At 40.6% G+C, this 19,408-nt stretch overlaps 1 protein-coding gene across 8 annotated transcripts in view; it reads left to right on the top strand.

Moving 5' to 3' along the window:
• Positions 1-7,277: 7,277 nt before the first annotated feature.
• ALMS1 (ALMS1 centrosome and basal body associated protein) overlaps positions 7,278-19,408 on the top strand; it is a 171,750-nt gene continuing 159,619 nt past the window's right edge. For all 8 annotated transcript variants that reach the window (XM_045827151.1, XM_045827157.1, XM_045827155.1 and 5 more), the window contains exon 1: positions 7,278-7,634. In XM_045827151.1, the coding sequence (XP_045683107.1) occupies positions 7,278-7,634 (357 nt within the window). The remainder of the gene's footprint in view (positions 7,635-19,408) is intronic.

Below are 19,408 nucleotides of genomic sequence, written 5' to 3'. Positions count from 1 at the left end.
AGGGTTCAAGTGTACAATTCTACATCAAGCACAACTGTACAAGCACATCATGTGCCTATTGTATGGTGCGCTCACCATCCAAAGTCTAGTCTCCTTCTGTCACCGTTTATACCCTGTCTACCAAATAATTTCTTTTTAAAATTAAGTTGGCCAGATTAATTTCTATGGCTTAGTACCAAAGAACACCAACTGGGACAGAAATTGGTACCTGAGAGTATGTCCCAAGCAAAAGGCCCCTGAAGAATTATGGGGTATTTGGAATTGATCATCAGGTAAAGATTAGGCAGTGAGACTCCAGTTAATACTGGGGGAGAGGAAGCTAATAGCTCATGGAACCCAGCGGAGAAACACCAAAGTTCTACGGAATTGGGTAGCAAGTGCCTAGAACACACTCCGGAAGCATGCTGGGTGTTTGAAAACAGCGGTACCTGAACAAAGCGGTCTTAGGGGCAGAGATGAATACTGTGTATGAACTCAACAATATGACTTCTCGTCACTAAAGCTGACCCAGCTATCAGCACTTTTAAGTATCCAGTTACTGATAACAGCATCCAGCTGTGAACCAGCAGTGTGGTAGCAAGCCTTAAGGGGATCAGTGAGTTGAGACAGTAATTCTGTACTCACAGGAATAGAAATTTATTGCATATTTCATGTTGTCCTCACTGGCTTATCATATACTAAATTTTATATATATGTATATATATTTATATACAGACACATATACATATATAAAACAAAATTTTTGCCTACTTATACTACATATTAACTTTTATAATTTATTTTTCTGATTATAAAGCATTATAAAAATGAAACTATTAACTTAGCCATCAGTGGAAATGACTCATCCTAAGGGAAAGTTTACCACCAGGATTCAACTGCAGGGTCAAATTCAAGCACCTGGAGTCCACTTCACTTTCAGTCCAATGAATGCCCCCAGCCGCCAGCTGGAAGAAGGAATGAAAGGTTCCCCAGTAGGCAGACATCTTTATCTGCCCCAGTGAAGCCAGACTTATTCTGAAGCTCTATTTGGAATTTTTTGCCCAGCCAACTTTCATTCCACCATGTTTTTCAAGCACCTTCCTATATGCACAACACAGTCACAGGCACTAGGCATGCAGTGGCATGCAGAAAGACAAAGTCCCTTCTCTCACAGAGCTTGCCTTCTAGTTGGGGAGACAGACAATAAGCAAACAAATAAATGTTGGGTAGGAATAAGTAGTAAGAAGAAAAATAAAGCATTGGTATGGGTGTGGGTATATCAGGTTATCAGAGAAGGCCTCTCTGCTAATGTGAGCAGAGACTGTGGAAGTGTGTTCCACGCAGTAGGAACAGCAGGTGCAAGGGCCCTACAGTGGGAGAGGCTTTGTGTCTTGTGGAACTATGAAGTGGCCTGCGTGGCTTGAGTGATTGGCAGGAGTTTAGAAGTGGAGACATTGGTTAGGAGCCAGATCACAGCCAGGGGTGTCCAACCTGCAGCCTGCTGGCCACGTGCGGCTCAGGATGGCTATGAATACAGTCCAACACAAAGTGGTAAATTTACTTAAAACATTATGAGATTTTTTGTGATTACATGTTGCAATGTATTTAATGTGTAGCCCAAGACAACTCTTCTTCTTCCAGTGTGGCCCAGAGATGCCAAAAGTTTGAACACCCCTGATTAGGCTCTGGCAGACCTGGGTTAGGACTTTGGATTTCATTCTGAGTGAGGCTGAAAGCCCTTGAGGGGTTTGAATAGAGATACAATATGCTCAGATTAATGATTTAACCAGCATTCTTGTTCCCCTATAGAGAATAATCTATGATGGAAACTAGTTCCATACCTCTAAGTTTCATTTTCCACCATGTCCAAAAACTGCAGGCTCTTCCCATTTCCTCTCACTGCAGGGGTTTCGTTTAAACAATTTTGCAAGTGTTCTTTGGCTTGTCCTTCACTGCTGACCTCTTTCCTCCAAACCTGTCCAGAGTTGTAGACCACCTTCGCTGCTCTGTTGCCTCCTGCCTCATCCTGCCCTTAACTGAACCCAGTTTGCTCCTGAGGACACAGCTGTCCTTGCAGCATGGAGGTTGACAGTTTCTCATGTTCCACATACAGCGGGGCTAGGACTTGGGCTGTGCCTGCTCCCACTGCCCCACTGGAAGCTTCTCCACTGTGTGGTTTGATGGGAAGCAGCATAGGCTGTATAACCAGACAGACTGGGCTTGAAGCTGTGGTGTACCCCCTCTTATTGCCTGGGTTACATTGGACAAATTACTTTAACTTCTCCAAGCATTGGTTTCTTCGTCTGTAAAATGCTTTGCCAAATTGTTATGAAGATCAGAGGAGTCAATTATTGTAAAATACTCCTCATGGTGACTGGCACTCAAAAAAACCTTAGTCTTTCCTTCCCTCCTGTCCCTTTGATGACCATGTGGCACTCCATGTTACTTACCTGGGTAGTGTGGGGGGAGAAGGTGGCATCTGACCCACCTTCTCCCTAATTCAGCACCTGTCTCCATCCTAGGTCCACCCACCCCCACCAATTTTTATGAGATTATTTGAGCCAAACTAATGAGACATGTAGGGGAGCAAGATCTCAAATGCTCCCACCATCCTAGGAGTTTTTAATAACCATGTGGGGAAACCTGTTTCAGGAACTCACTCTCACAGCCACACCTGGGGCCTTTTACACTTCAATATTTGGGCCTCCTGTCAAAACCCTCCTGTTTCTCCATTCACCCATTTGTGCCATCAACCGTTTTGTGCCCTTAGTCTCTGAGTGCTTCTTCTCCAGGTCCAACAGCTGCATCCCAGGGCTACGCCTTTCCTCCCTCTGGCTTAGACCTCCTCCCGTGGATCAGTGTGTGTTTTGGGTTTCAGTCAACAGAAGCTGACACTGGCTAGTTTCAACAATATTGTACTAGACGGATACTGTAGGACTCCTAGAACCAGTGGGAAAGCTGGAAACCAGGCTTGGAAAAGGGGTGGTATACTATATTGGTCTTATCATTCAGTACATTTATTCCCTTTCTTCTGTTAACCGCCATGAGAGAAATACGATGTTGGATTGGCTCATGTAAATTTCTTTTTAACTTCTCAATCAGAAAAGGATTAAATCATGTCTTATTTTTTTAATCTTTTTTTCAATTATAGTTTACATTCAATATTGTTTTGTGTTACGGTAGTTTCAGGTGTACAGCATAGTGGTTAGACAGTCATATACTTTATGAAGTCTTCACCCTGATATTTCTACTTATCTAGCACCAAACATAGTTATTATATTATTGACTATATTCCCTATTGTACTTTATATCCCTGTTACTAATTTGTAACTACCAATCTGTACTTCTTAATCTCTTCAGCTTTTTCACCCAGTCCCCGAAACCTCCTCCCCTCTGGCAACTATCCTACACTTTCTGTATCTGTGAGTCTGTTTCAATGTTGTTTATTCATTTATTTTGTTCTTGAGATTCCACATATAAGTGAAATCATAGGGTATTTGTCTTTCTCTGACTGACTTTTTTCTAGAGGGTATTGTATTATACCCTCTAGAAATCCATGATCTTACAGATTTCATTCTTTTTTTTATGGCTGAGTGGCCCATGTGATTTGCTTTGGCCAATGAATTGTAGGAGGAAGTGCATTTGTGTTTCTACTTCCTCTGGAGCTTCCTCTGTCATGGTTGGAACATTCTTTGGGTCACCTGCTGGCCCCAGAGTAATGAAAGACAGGGTGGAGTCAAGTCACACCAGCCAACTCACACACTGTACTTGAAACAGATATCCTCAGTCAACCAGCTAGTGAAAAAACAGGAAATAGTATTTGTTTAAAATTAGGTCACTGAGATTTTGTGATTGCTTGTTACAATGCACTAACTGTGAACAGCTGACCAAGAAAGGCAAGAACCAAGGAGAGCTGGGGAGTAGGACCCATGACAAAAGTCATGCCGTAAGAACCAGTTAGTGAGGATATTTCTGCTTGTTCCACTGGCTGTTGCTACTGTTGAACTCTAAATTCCATCACTATGAATGGGTTCTAAGCCAGTTCTTTTCAAACTTCAATGTGTCTATGAGTCACCTGGGGATCTTGTTAAAATGCAGATTAGGTAAGTCTGGGTGGTGCCTAAGGTTCTGCACTTCTAACAAGATCTGGGGTGATGCTATTGGTATCCAGAATATACTTTGAGAAGCAAAGTTCTGAACTTCTCCTGTTTTCCCCCTTAAGAGTCAAAGTCACAGATGGCAGCATACGAATGTGTGAATCTAGATCACATGTCCATGCTCTGGCTGCTAGGTGGCAGGGAGAGAGAGAATTCTGGAGTAGGTGAGGAGGAAATGTATTGTCCTTGATGTTTGACAGGGAAAAGAAAGCAGTGGTTCTCAACCATTACTGTGCATCCGCATTACTTGGGGGTGGTATGGCCTTAAAGATCAGATCCTCAGAGCCAACCCAGACTTCCTAAATCTTGTTCTCTGGGCAAGAGAGCTGGGATTCTTCATAAAACACACACCTCAGGTAATTATGATGAAGGTGGTCTGTGGACCACACTTCAATTAACATGAATAAAAAAAACAGGAAATGAATTAAAGCAACTTGTTACCTGAGTAACAATCCACTTACCTGAGTAAAGGATCTTTTTTGGCACCTGTCTTTCCTCTGCTATATGAGAAATCCCCACACTTATCCTGCTTGATTGAGGTGATCCCTTCACCTGAATCACCATTATCTTCTCTGATTTTGTCAATTCTCTTTTGGTTTTCTTTTCTAGCTTCAATGTCTTTCCTTCCCTTGGGTCAATTTTCTTTGCCCCATGAGTGGGCAGGTCCAAACCGAGTAGCCTTTCAGGTCTGTGGCACATTAGACATATGGTGCGGAGAGCAAAAAGTTGTCTCTTAAGAATAAGGAAGTCTTAATTATTTTTTAAAAGATTTTACTTATTTATTTCTAGAGAGAGGGGAAAGGAGGGAGACAAAGACAGAGAGAAACATTAATGTGTGGTTGCCTCTCATGTACCCCCAACTGGGGACCTGGCTGACAACCCATACATGTGCTCTACTTGGGAATCAAACCTGCAACCCTTTGGTTCCCAGGCCAGTATTCAATCCACTGAGCCACACCAGGCAGGGCTAATTAGGTTTCGAAGTTCAACCATTAGGCAAAGAGCAGAAGTCCCCACTTCCCACCCTGCATGACTGAAAATCTGTGTATAACTTTTGACTTCCGCAAAACTTAACTACTAATAACCTACTGTTGACCAGAAGCCTTACCAATAATATAAACAGGATTAACACATATTTTGTATGTTATATGTATTATATGCCATACACCTATACTAAAGTAAGCTACAGAAAAGAAATTGTTAAGAAAATTACAAGGAAAATACATATACAGAATTTGTTGAAAAAAAATCAGCATGTAAGTGGACCTGCACAGTTCAAACCCACATTGCTCAAGGGTCAGTGGTACTTGTTGTCCATCGAGAGGTATGAGAAGGGGCCCTGAGAGGTGTGAGGTATGAGAGGTGTGAGAAGGGGTCCTTGTTGGGAACAAGGAAATTAAGAACTAAATTTAACCTTAATAGACAAGAACCACATTGTAGCTAAAAAGAAATGATAAAAGAGACAAAGTACAGTTAAAGCAAACATCCTGTGTCTAGCAGACGCTCTCCCCTAGGTAGGCTAGATAAGCAGTGCTTTGTAGTTTTTAATGAGAAAATAGAAAACTAGCTAGCTAGAGCCAGGAGATTACTAGGTTAATGAACAAACATCCTGCCTTATGAAAGAATGCTTGGTTTGAAATTCCCGCGCGCGGTCTTTGTAAGTGAATTACTAACTGCCACGTCTGCTTCTGTATAACGCTTGCTTGCCCGCCCATATATAAGAATGTAGTTGTAAGCGCTCGGCGCGGCTCTCGTTTGCAGCTCCTTGTGGGCACTGTGTCGCTGGACACTTTGAGAGTTCGCCCCTGCGCAGGTTAAACTTGGCCAATAAAGTAACATCTTTGATACCCTGAAAGTCTCCGATATTTGTTCTTGAGTTTGCTGGATGCTACAGTCCTGAGAGGCCTTGGGCCCCAGTCCGAGTTCTACTTTTACAGTTTTGCCAGGATTGAGTCTTTGGTGGAAAGGAAACACATTTTTGGAAATACCCCTAAAATTACCCTGTCGATATTGGTCCAGTATCATTGACAATTTACCTCTGCTATTGTGGGTAATACCATGAAGAATATTTGCTGATTCTGTGTTAGTTATGCCCATGTCCTTAGTAATAGCAAAGCATCTAAAGATTCTTTAATTTGCCATTCATTTTATAGGGGTTCCTGTCATGATCAGGAAATCTTTTTTTCTAAAGCATTTCAAAGTCATTGACTAACCCCAGAACTTAAGTACTCTCTGAATAAATATTTGCTCTTTTCTCCTTCACTAGCTGATAGGTCTGGGCCAGGGCAATTACTGGACTTACGGAAGACCTGGGATGGCACTGACTCAGCCAGCCACCTTCTAGGTAAGAGGCTTTGGGCAAGTTATTTTCTGACCCTTAGATTTTTCAAATATAAAATGATAATATGTCTCAAGAACTGCAAGCATTTAATGAGTTACTGCCTAATAGTCAATGAATAATACCTACTACTAAGTCCTTCAAATTGGTTAATTCCTTTGATTATCATAACTATCCTATTCAATGGGCCATTATCCTCGTTTGATAGAGGCTCAGTCACACCACTTGCAAGGGGTGACGTCAGAATTCAAACTCCCCATTTCTCTGATACCAGCGCCCATTCCTTTCTTAACTCCTATACTACCCTTAAGGTTCAAGTGCCCTGAACGTGTCACCTCTTACAGTTTGTCACACCTTTGGCACTCAACTTTTAAAAATTTATCATTTGCAAGTTTGTCATAATTTTGTCCTAGTCTATGCTCTCCCCTCCATGCAGGGGCAAAATTCAGCCTTGGCACTGCCCATCCGAGTACTAAGTTCCCCCATCCCGTGAGAGGAGCCTAGTCTGAGTTTATTGTGAGCTTACACTTCTGTGAGCAAGATACCAGCCGGTGACGAGGACGAGGCAGTGGCGTCACCAACCCCGCCCCCTTCTCCAGCCTTCCCGCCCGCCCCCGCGGGGCGTCCTTAGCAACGCGCGCCCTCTCCCGGCCCCGCCCCGTCCGCGCTAGGCGGCGCGGGACTCAAGGTGGTGGCGGTCTCTGCGCCTGCGTGAGGCCGCAACCGCCAGTCAGTTGTCTTCCCCTCCTCTCCCTCCCCCCTCCCATCTCCTCCTCCTCAACCTCGGAGAGCGTGACACCAACATGGAGCCTGAAGACCTGCCTTGGCCTGGAGAGCTCGAGGAGGAGGAGGAGGAGGAGGAGGCGGGAGAGGAGGAGGAGGTACAGGAGGAGGAGGTACAGGAGGAGAAGGAAGAGGTGGAGAAGCCGGAGAACTTGGATGAGGATGAAGTGGTAACGGTGGAGGACGAGGAGGTAGAGGAAAGGCGGGAACTGGACGCGGACTTTAACTATGAGAGCCAGCCTCTGGAAAGTACCGACGACGACGAGGAGGATGAGGAGGCCAAAGCCTGGCTGCAGGCGCACCCCGGCGGGACCTTGCCTCCAACGTCGCTGCCCAAGCACCGCTACTCCGAGATCGAGCCAGCCGGCCCGGATAAGGTGGGCCAGGCCGGGAGGAGGTGTGGGCCGCCGACGGGGAGGGGTGACGGGTCGATCGTGAGCGCTCCGCTGGTGCTCTGACCGTGCTCCCTCCTGCTCTCTGCCTGTCACCGTTTCTGACATAGAATAAGCGCGCTTTTAAAAGGCTTGTAAGGGCTCTCTCGGCTCTTAGTTTCTGGCTGAGTACAACCTCTCGTTCTTTTTGGCAGAGACCAAACGTTTCTGCCCTTCGGTGGGTCCCGGGCCTTTTGAATAACACCAGGTGTTCAGAGGAGCCAGTATTACCAGCTTGTATAGTTAAGAAAAGCTTTTGGGAGGAGGTGGGTTCTATCGTGCTTCGGAGTAGGTGGAAAGGGCGGTGTCGGAGTGGTGAGGGTGGTTGCCCAGGGACTATCGTGTTGGGAAGACAATTAGATTAGTTCGCCTGAGTGCGGGACTGCCCTGCGGGAGTAGTGTGGGTTACGTACACTGGCGTTGAGTAATTAGTCTCTAGCGGCTCCTCGCGGATTGTGTTTATCTGGACCCTCTTTGTAGCAGTAAAGGGGCTCCCAGTGAGTAGGAGGAGCTTATAAGTGCAGGTGGTTTTTGCCACAAGTCCAGTCTGGAAAACTATAAAGCGCCACAATGGAGAAAGAGCTGATTTTATGGTTGCCTCCCTAAGATCAATTTGAAAATAATTGCATTTAATGAATTGCTTTTCGGCGAGAAAAAAAAGAGACTCAGATAGCAAGCTATCATTTATTAAGTTTCTATGCTGTACAGTGTACATTGTGAGGACTAAAAGAAGCCTAGGGTTTATTGGCTAGGGCTGCCCTTAGGCAACATGTAAACTGAAGAGTAAAACAAAAAAAGTACAACTGAAAAGACAGAAAAAGCTCTATAGACTTGTGCTGTTCAATCCAGTAGTCAGTAGCATTAGAAGTAAATAAATTAAAAAATTCCGTGCCTCTGTTGCACTAATCACTTGCCAAGTGCTCAGTAGCCACACTTGACTAGTGGCTACCGTCCTGGACAATGCAGATATAGAATCCCTCCGTCATTACAGAAAATTCTGTTGGTCAGTGATGCTATGAACTATTGATCATTAAAGAATATTAATAGTTATTTTGCCTGGTATATATTCCAGTGGAACTCTAATTCATTGAGCATATTATTGTTGAGCATTCACCACCGGCTGTGCATTTGTACTGGATGCAAATGACCCTTGGTGAACCCAACTTTTTTTTTTTTTTTTTTTAGTATGTTTATTAAAGCTGGGGATGGTGAAACAAGAAAGGGCTTAGGATAGAAGCAACTGAAGAGAGCCTAAGCGGGGCTCCTTTGGCTCACTGGAAAGGGGCACTTGGAGACAGGTTTAAGGGGGTTACCCAGGTCGGCGCCTGCTGCTGCCTATTGCTCCCTTATTTGCAAGAATTGTGGGGATCCTTCGAGTTTAGGAGATGCAGGCGTGAGGGGGGAAGAAAGGCATGGGCGTGCTCTTGGGAGGGAGAGCACCAACCCAAACATTTTTTATGTCTGATTTTTGAGTGTTTAGTCTAGGGAGAAAGGCAGAAAAAATGTAGGTGGTGCCATAAATAAAACTGATATGTGTTAACATGTTTCAAAAGCATACAGTAAGGGAATCTGATTTTGTCAGTGAAGCTGGAGAAAGCTTCCCTTGGGAAGTTATGTGGTAGAGCTGAGATCTGAAGTCAGATTAAGGTTAGCTAGGAAAGGTAAGGGAAAGAGCCTTGTAGTTGAGGAGAAAGCACAGGTAAAGGTACCGTTGGTTAGAGGAAGCATGGTATTTTTCAGGGAACTGAAGGCCAATGTGGGCTGAGCACAGACTTCAGTTGAAGCTTGTGTGCTATGTGCAGGTTTTCCCAATCCTTGGAGGTTTGGGAAGTCAATGAAAATGTTTTAAACAAGGGGGCCATATATGATAATGTTTGTGTTTTAGATAGATCACTTTGTAGCAGAGTGGAAAACAGCTTTAACAGCAGGGTGGGGTGGACGGTAGCAATAATAGATCCGGGATGCTAATTAGGAGAGGTTTCAGTATTGCCAGGAAAAAGATGCTGCTATTTTGGAATAGGGAATTATTGGTGGGTACAGAAAATAGACTGATTCAATAGACATTTAAGAGGTAAAATCACCACACTTAATACAGTAATTTTACATTATTATTACACTAATAATGGATTAGATGTGGAACATAAGGGCAAGAAGGTATCCAGGTGTTAGGTTATTGGATCAGTGGTTGTACTGGATATTGAGATATGGCCAGGTATATGGTGTGGGTGGTGGCCATGGGGGTTGGTGATGGGATGAGTTGGGATGGGTTGTTAAGGTTATCAGTTTGGGTTTGGAGAGCAGAGGAGGGGTCTGAGCTGGAGATTTGAAGTTGTGAGTTGTCTCCATACACATAGACCGTAATTAAAGCCACACTTGTGGACAAATTCTAACTTTTATGTTTTAAGACTTCATTTAATTAAATTTAATTTATATCTTTAAGCCTAAAGGGGAATGTTTTAGTTAAATCACTTTTAACACTTTTACATGAGATATGGAAAAATTATCCTGTTTAACAAGGACTTATCTAAGTATAATAAAAAAATTTTTGCTTCTTTGAGCCCAGAGTGTTTTTCCCCCAGGGGGTTTCTTTTTTAAAAGAAAAATCCAATATTCTTTTATTTACCTCAAAATATGAAGGTGTAAATGGTGTGCTATGTTAAAGATAGTTTTAAAATAATATGAAGAGTATTATGATTTTTTTGTTTAGTTCACTGATACATTAAAACTTACTGGAATAAGTTGCAAAATGTATAAGGGAGAAACTTTAATGTTTCTTGCTAGAAATTTCTGAACCATAAAATTTTTTGAAGATGAGTTTGTTGTGTAGTACTTAATGCACTATATTTAAAGGATGAGACCAAATAATAGGAAACATTAATAATTTCTTTCAGTTTAGTTCAAGTTAAATGACAAAATTGTAGTATCTGATTCATAATGAGGATGTTGTAGTGATGTTGTATACAGTAGTGATTGCTTTTGTAGTTCTGGTAGTGAAATTGAGCTAAGGCAGGGAACTGTTTAAATTCAAAGTGAAATGTGACCACACTTACAACCATGTCTTTTTAAGAGTTCAGGAAAGTGAAAATTCAGAGCCTTTGCTGTGTTGGTCTTATATGCTGGTCCTGCAGACCATTCAACGTGAATCATTTCAAACCTAAATTTCTGAGCTGTGTTAGGGAAAATAATTCAGTTCTGCGGAGTGGTATCAATCACTAGAAATTCTTGGTCTCTGACCTTTTTTTTTCAAGATTTTATTTATTTATTTCTAGAGAGAGGGGAAGGGAGGGAGAGAAACATTGATCCTGTTGTCTCTTGCACATGCCCCAACCAGGACCCAGCTGGCAAACCAGGCATGTGCCTTGACTGCAGTGAAACCAATGACCCTTCACTTTGCAGGGTGACGCCCAACCGACTGAACCAAACGGGTCAGGGTGGTGGGGAGGGTCATCAACAGTGTTGGGAAATCTTTTTATGTCTCCCCCTTAGCTTTCCCATCTTCACTGTTATTCTCTAGCCCTTACCCAATGTTCAGATCCTCCTCCCATCAGCAGGTTATCATTGCTTAGAAAGAGAGGAAAAAGGCCTGAGTGCCTTCACCTTTCGGTTCCCCATCACCAAGTTTATTTACACTGCACAATTCTGATCTTTTTTGACCCATTAACACATACTTTATTCTTAATCTTTTCCTGGGCTCCTAGGCTAAAAACTATTAATCATAGTGTATTCTTCTCTTAAGGAACTGCTGGATTTTATTTGGAGATGCTTTAGAAATGATAATTTTTTAATTGTTTTCTTGACCTATCATTGTCAAATTTGACATCAGTATTATGCTGCCTTCATACAAGATATTGGGAACATTTTTATTTATGCCCTGGAATAGTTTAAGTAATATATGAATGTTGCTTTATATTTCTTCGTTGGTCTTCTGTCTCAGTGCCTATTTAAAAAAAATTAGTCAACTCTTTTTGAAGCAATTTTTTAAAAAAATTTTTTTTTAAAAAGATTTTTAAACAGATTTCATTTATTTTTAGTGAGAGGGAAGGGAGGGAGTAAGAGAAGGAGACAAACATTGATGTGTGAGGGAAACATCAATAGATTGCTTCTTGCACGTGCCCCAACCCTGTTCAGGCCTGCAACCCAGTTTTGTGTCCTGATCGGGAATCAAACCAGCAACCTTTTGCTTTGTGGGATAAAACTCAACTCACTGAGCTACACAGGTCAGGACTTTGGAACAATTTATGTCTACAGAAATATGGAGCAGAAAGTACAGAATTCCCATATACCCTCTCTCCCTCCCCTATTTTCCTTGTTTGTGTGGTACATTTATTATAATTTGTAAGCCGACATTGACACATTTTTATTAATTAAAGTTCATAGCTTATATTTGGGTTCTTTCTGTACATTCCCTGGGTTTTGACAAATGTATAATGACATATATATGACAGTACCATACAGAGTAGTTCCACTATCCTAAAAATTCTCTTTGTTCCACCTATTCATCTCTCCCTCCCTTCCTCTGAAAACCTGGAAACCACCGATATTTTTACTGTCTTTATAGTTTTGCCTTTTCTAGAATGTGCTATAGTTAGAATCATATCGAATGTAGCCATTCTGGAATGGCTTCTTTCACTTAACAATATGCATTTACGTTTTCTCCATGTCTTTTTATAGTTTGGCATCCTTTTTTTCACTCTTGATTTTTTTTTGAATTGTGGTGAAATACACATAATATAAAATTTACCATTTTAACCATTTTAAGTGGCATTAAGTACGTTCACATTGTTCTGTAACCATTATTACCATTCATCATCAGAATGTTTTCATATTTCCAAACTGAAACTCCAACATCTCTGCCATATTTCAGTCTGGTTCTTGCTTTCTCTTCAAACTGTTTTTTTAATATGTTTTATTAATTATGCTATTACAGTTGTCCCATTACCCCCCTTCATTCCCCTCCACCCTACACACCCTCTCCCACCCACATTCCCCTCCTTTAGTTCATGTCCATGTGTCATAAATTCTTTAGCTTTTACATTTCCCATACTACTCTTGCCTTCCCCCTGTCTATTTTGTACCTACCATGTATGCTACTTATTCTCTGTACCTTTTCCCCCTCTCTCCTCCTCCCACTCCCCTCTTGCTAACCCTCCATGTGATCTCCATTTCTGTGGTTCTGTTTCTGTTCTAGTTGTTTGCTTAGTTTGCTTTTGTTTTTGTTTTAGGCATGGTTGTTAATAATTGTGATTTTGCTGTCATTTTACTGTACATGTTTTTTATCTTCTTTTTCTTAGATAAGTCCCTTTAACATTTCATAAAATAAGGGCTTGGTGATGATAAACTCCTTCAACTTGACCTTATCTGAGAAGCACTTTATCTGCCCTTCCGTTCTAAATGAAAGCTTTGCTGAATAGAGCAATCTTGGATGTAGGTCCTTGCCTTTCATGACTTGGAATACTTCTTTCCAGCCCCTTCTTGCCTGCAAGGTCTCTTGAGAAATCAGGCGACGGTCTGATGGGAACTCCTTTGTAGGTGACTTTCTCCTTATCTCTTGCTGCTTCTAGGATTCTCTCCTTCATTTTTACCTTGGCTAATGTAATTATGATGTGCCTTGGTGTGTTCCTCCTTGGGTCCAACTTCTTTGGGACTCTCTGAGCTTCCTGGACTTCCTGGAAGTCTATTTCCTTTGCCAGAATGGGGAAGTTCTTTATTATTTGTTCAAATAACTTTTCCACTTGTTGCTCTTCCCCTTCTGGTACCCCTATAATTTGGATGTTGGAACATTTAAAGATGTCCTGGAGGTTCCTAAGACTCTCCTCATTTTTTTAAATTCTTGTCACTTTATTCTTTTTTGTTTGGTTGTTTCTTTCTTCCTTCTGGTCCACTCCATTGATCTGAGCCCTAGTTGTCTTTCCATTAATGTTGGTTCCCTGTGCATCTTCATTTCACTTAGTGTAGCCTTCATTTTTTCATCTAATTTGTGACCAAATTCAACCAGTTCTGTGAGCATCCTGATCAGCAGTGCTTTGAACTGTGCATCTGCTAGGTTGGCTAGCTCTTGGTCACTTAGTTGTATTTGCTGCGGAGCTTTGATCTGTTCTTTAGTTTGGACCTTTTTTTTTTTTTTGGTCTTGTCACGTCTGTTATGTATGAGGGCCGGAGCCTTAGGTGTTCACCAGGGCAGGGCAACCCACATTTCTAGGTTGTGACACTGTATGTGGGGGCAGGATCTGAGAGGGAACAGTGGCGCTTGCTCCACTCTCCGTCGGACTTCAGTCCCTTCTGCGGCTTCACCCAAGCAAACTGGGCCTTTCTGGTGCTAATTCCCATGTGGGTAGGCTTGTGCACGTTCTAGAATCCCATGGGTCTCTCCAGTGAACTCTCCTGTGAGGCTGGGAGTCTCTCCCTATGCCTCAATCCCCACAGGTGTTTTCAATCAGTGCCCTGAGGATCTATTTCCAGGTGCTGGGACCCTGGGTTGTACACAGTGCCTTGCTTCACAAGCGCCACCTTGCTGAGTCTGCTGGTTGCCACCCTGAGGCCAGGGTCTGCCAACTGCCGCTTGGGCACCCAGGGTCCGCCGGCTGTGGTCTTGTGCACCTGGCATACCTTACATGCTCAGTCGCACTACTCTTTATGCCTCAACCCCTCTCCACCCGGCTGCCCAATTCCGCCCCTCCTACCAGTCTGGATGAAGTGTCTATTTTAACTCCTTGGTTGTCCGACTTCCATACAGTTCAATTTTCTGTCAGTTGTGGTTGTTATTCTGTTTTTAAATTGTTGTTGTCCCTATCTTGGTTGTGCGAGGAGGCACAGTGTCATCTTGGCTGGAAATCCAAACTGTTTTCATTTGTTTGTTTTTGTCTTTAGTATGTCTTGTAATTTTTTGAAAGTCAGACATGTACTGAATGAATATGAAAAGTACTGAAGTAAGTCGGCCTTTAGTGTGAAGTTTTATCTTTACCTGGCTAGAGGTGAGGTTGTTTTTACTGTTTGTTGAACCTGTAGTTGCCAGAGACTGAAATTTGCCCTCATGACCTTATTTGTGTCTCCTTTGTTGTATATGGGTTCCTCCAAGGACCTCTTAAATAAGGTCTGTTATGTGCTGTTTCACTTATAGTCCCTTGTTAGTATGAGGAGCCCAGTTCATGTGGTAAAATGTTGGTGGAGGGGAGATGTTCTGTAATTCCATTTTTGGGTCTCAGTCTTCCCCTTGGGCTCTAAGCTTCACTAGGGTTCCTCAGTTTTTTTCTTAGGTGAGACAGGAAGGCTAGAAGGGGGCTAGAGTTGGGTATTTGTCTCTTTCCCTGGGTCACTTAGTCTCTGCTATAACTCCAATCGGCTAGGCTCTGGTAAAACAGTTTCTTTGGGGGCAGATATATTAACAGAATGCTCTGGGCTTATTTCACAATGGCTTCTTTTCTCCTCCTCCTGCCAGAAACAGGACAAGAGTTTTCTCTCAACTGTGGGAACCCTGTATAGTTCTTGGAGGTAGAACTCAAAAAAGTGTAGGGACCCCCTCTAAGAGTTTACCTGGAGCTTTTACATTTCAAAATGAGCCTCTAGCAAATTCCACCCTGAGCCTCTAGCAAATTGTTAGTTACCATTTAGATTTTCCTATCCTAGTGCTGGCTCCTGTGATGGTGTCTGCTTCTGGAATGCTGCTCCAGTAAGCTGTGATTCTCTATATTTGCTTGTCTGTCTCCATGGTTTTGGGGGCTGTAGTTTGCCCTTGATTTCAGTTCTTTGATGGATGTAAGACAAGATACTGATTTTCAATTTATTTAGCTTGTTTTTCTTTTGGTAGAGATGGGAATGACGACTTCCTAACCACTTGCATACTGGACCAGGGCTCTTTTATTTTTGTTGTGTTTTAACAGACTTTGTTTTTAAGAGCACTTTTCGGTTCACAGAAAAATTGACTGGACAATACAGAAATTTCCCATCTACCTACTGCCACTACCCTCCTCCACTGTTAACATCCCACCGTTGTGCATTTGTTATAATAAATGAACCTACATTGACATCCACAGTCCATAGTTTACATTAGGGTTCACTGTAAGTATTGTAAATTCTGTTGTTTTTGGAAAATGTATTAGGATGTGTATCCACCATTATAGTACTACATAAGGTTTCTCCATGTCTTTTGATGGCTTGGTAGCTCATTTTGTTTTTAGTGCTAGATAATATTCTATTATCTGGATATCCATAGTTTATTTATTATTCACCTGCTAAAAGATATCTCAGTTGCTTTCAGATTTGGTTGTTATGAATAAAACTGTTCTAAACATCCATGTACAAGTTTTTGTGTACACATAAGTTTCCTTTTAAACATTTTTTTTATAATTTATTTTTATTGTATTTTTTCCATTACCATTTAGTCCCCTTATACCCTTCTCCCCCAACATAAATTTTCAGTCTATTTGGGTCAATACCAAGAAGTGTGGTTGCTAGAATGTATAGTAAGGTTATGTTTAGTTTTGTGAGAAACTGCCAAACTTTTTTACAAAGTGACTTGCTTTCAGTTCTTTTGGATGTATACCTAGAAGTGGGATTGTGGGATCATATGGCAGTTCTATTTTTAATTTCCTGTGGACCCTCCACACTGTTTTTCATGGTGGTTGCACCATTTTATATCCCACCAACTAGGGTGCCAAGTTTTCAATATCCTGGCCAACAGTTAATATTATTTTTAATAGTAGCCATCCTGATTAGTGTGAGATGATATCTCATTGTAGTTTTGATTTGCATTTCTCTGATGATTGGTGATGTTGAGCATCTTTTCATGTACTTATTGGCCATTTGTATATCTTTGGAGAAATGTGTAAGTTCTTTGTCCATTTGTTAATCAGGTGATTTTTCTGTTGAGTTTTAGGAGTTTTTTATATATTTTAGATATTATTTTTTATCAGGTATATGATTTGCAAATATTTTTCTCATTCAGAGTAAAAAGGGTTGCCTTTTATTCTGTTGGTAGTGTCTTTTGATACACAAAATTTTAAAATTTGAATGAAGTCCAATTTGTCTGTTGTTCATTTTTTTGTTGTTGCCCATGCCTTTGGTAGGATATCCAAGAAATCATTGCTAAATCTCTTGTCGTGTAGATTTTGCTCTGTTTTCTTCTAAGAGTTTATAGTTTTGGGTCTTACATTTAAGTCTTTGATCCATTTTGAGTTAATTTTTGTATATGATGTTAGAAAAGGGTCTAACTTCATTCTTTTGTATGTGGATATCCAGTTTTTCCAGTGCCATTTGTTGAAAAGACCATCTTTACCCTTTGAGTGATCTTGGCACCCTTGTCAAAATTCATTTGACCATATATGTGAGGGTTTACTACTGGGCTCTATATTCTGTTTCATTGATCTATTGCAGGCATTTTCAACCAGTGTGCTGCAAGAATTTTTAAAACATGAGATAACCTGACTATTTATTCAGGGGCAATGACTTCTTATTCCCTTAGATTGTCAACGAAAAAAATGTCAACAACCAATACAATAATAGCTGTCCAGTGTGAATGGATCAAAATTATACCAATTTTTTTGGTCAGATTTCCCCCCCACCAAAAGTATATGTATACACACATACGCACACGTGCGCACACACACACACATTGTATGCTGTAGAATTTTAGTAATTACTTTATGCCAGGAAGTGAAAAAAGTTGAAAATCACTGATCTATTTGTCTGTCTTTATTCCAATGCCATACTGTTATGGTTACTGTAGCTATTTAATGTATTTAAAAATCAAGTAGTGTGAGTCCTCCAACTTTATTCTTTTTCAAATTTGTCTTGGTTATTTTTGGTCCCTTGAGGTTTCATATGGATTTTTTTATTTTTCTCTGAAATCTGATATGGAGTGTGTTGGATAGTATGGACATCTTAACAATATTAAGTCTTCCAATCCATGAACACGATGTTTTTCCATTTATTTTCATTTAAAAAATTTTCTTGGCAGCATTGTTTTGTAGTACAATGTACAGATTTTTTGCCATCTTGGTAAAGTTTATTCTGAAGTATTTTAAGCTTTATAATGCTATTGTAAATGGGACTGTTTTTGTAATTCCTGTTTTGTATTGTTTATTGTGGGTGTATAGAAATACAGCTCATTTTTGCATGTTGATTTTGTGTTCTACAACTTCGCTGAATTCTTTTATAAGTTCTACTACAACTCATGTGGAATATTTTGGGGTGTTTTAATATATAAAATTATGTCATCTGTGAACAAAGATGATTTTACTTCTTCCCATTCCAGTTTGGATGCCATTTATTTATTTTTTGCCTAATTGCTCTAGCTAGGACATCCAGTACTATGTTGAATAGAAATGGTAAGAGCAGGCATGCTTGCCTTGTTTCTTTTCTTAGAGGAAAAGCTTTCAGTTTTTCATCATTGAGTTTGATGTTAGTTGTGGGTATTCATAAATGGCCTTTATTATGTTAATGTAATTTTTTCCATTCTGAGTTTGTTGTTTTTATCATGAAAGGGTTTAAATATTATGAAATGATTAATACTGTCATTTAGTTAACATCTGTCATCTCCTGTAGATACAATTAAAAGAAAAAAATTCACTTTGTGATGAGAATTCTTAGGATTTACTCTAACAACTTTCCTGTATATCATATAGCAGTTTTTGGTTTTGCTTTAGAAGAAAAAACATTTTTCTAGCCACAAATACTTACTAATGGAATTCATGCTCCTTGTTGGATACTATACAGCTTCTCAAACTTCGGAATTCAGCCATGCTACCCCCATTTCCTGTTCTGTGCCGATTTTCACAAAAGCTTTTTGTTTTTATTGGAAGGATCTCCTAAAACCCAGTTTCACAAAGATATTTTGAAATCAAAAGGAATGTAGCCATACAGCAGTTTTAACTATACTCATCATGTTACACTTTACATTCTTAGTACTTTTCAGTCTTATAATTGGAAGTTTGTACCTTTCCACCACTTTTCTCCATTTCCCCCTCTCCCCAACACCTGTCTCTGGTAACCACAAATTTGATTTCTTTTTCTGTGAGTGTTTTAGATTCCACATGTAAATGAGATCATACAGCATTTGTCTCTCTGTCTGATTTATTTCACTTAGCATAATGCCATCAAGGTCTATCCATGTTGTTGGAAATGGTAGGATTTCCTTTTTTGAATTTTTTTGGATGAATAATATTCCATAGCATATATACCACAACTTAACTCATTTGCCCATTAATGGGTACTTCAGTTGTAGTTGGGCTATTATAAATAATGCTGCTATGACTGTGGGGGTGCAGATATCTTTTTGAGTTAGTGTGTTTGTTTCCTTTGGATATATTCCCAGAAGTGGAATTGCTGGATCTTACAGTACTTCCATTTTAACTTTTTGAGAAACTTCCATATATTGTATTTTCCATAGTGGCTATACCAATTTACAATCTCAGCAACAGTGCGCAAGGGTTCCTATTTCTCTACATCAACCCCAGCATTTATCTCTTGTCTTTTTGACCATGGCCATTCTAACAGGCATTAGGTGATATCTTAATGTGGTTTTCATTAGAATTTCCCTGATGACTAGTAATGTTGAACCTCTCTTCATGTATCTTGGCCAGTCATATATTTTCTTTGGAAAAAATGTCTATTCAGGTCCTTTGCCCATTTTTAAATAGGATTATTATTATTTTTCATATTGATTTGTAGGAGTTCTTTATATCTTTTGGATATTATTTTTATTATATATATAATTTGCAAATTTT

Source organism: Phyllostomus hastatus, unplaced genomic scaffold, assembly GCF_019186645.2.
Source record: "Phyllostomus hastatus isolate PE091 unplaced genomic scaffold, TTU_PhHast_1.1 phas_scaffold_78, whole genome shotgun sequence".
Taxonomy (NCBI): Eukaryota; Metazoa; Chordata; class Mammalia; order Chiroptera; family Phyllostomidae; genus Phyllostomus; species Phyllostomus hastatus.
This window is presented reverse-complemented; position numbering and strand designations above follow the sequence as displayed.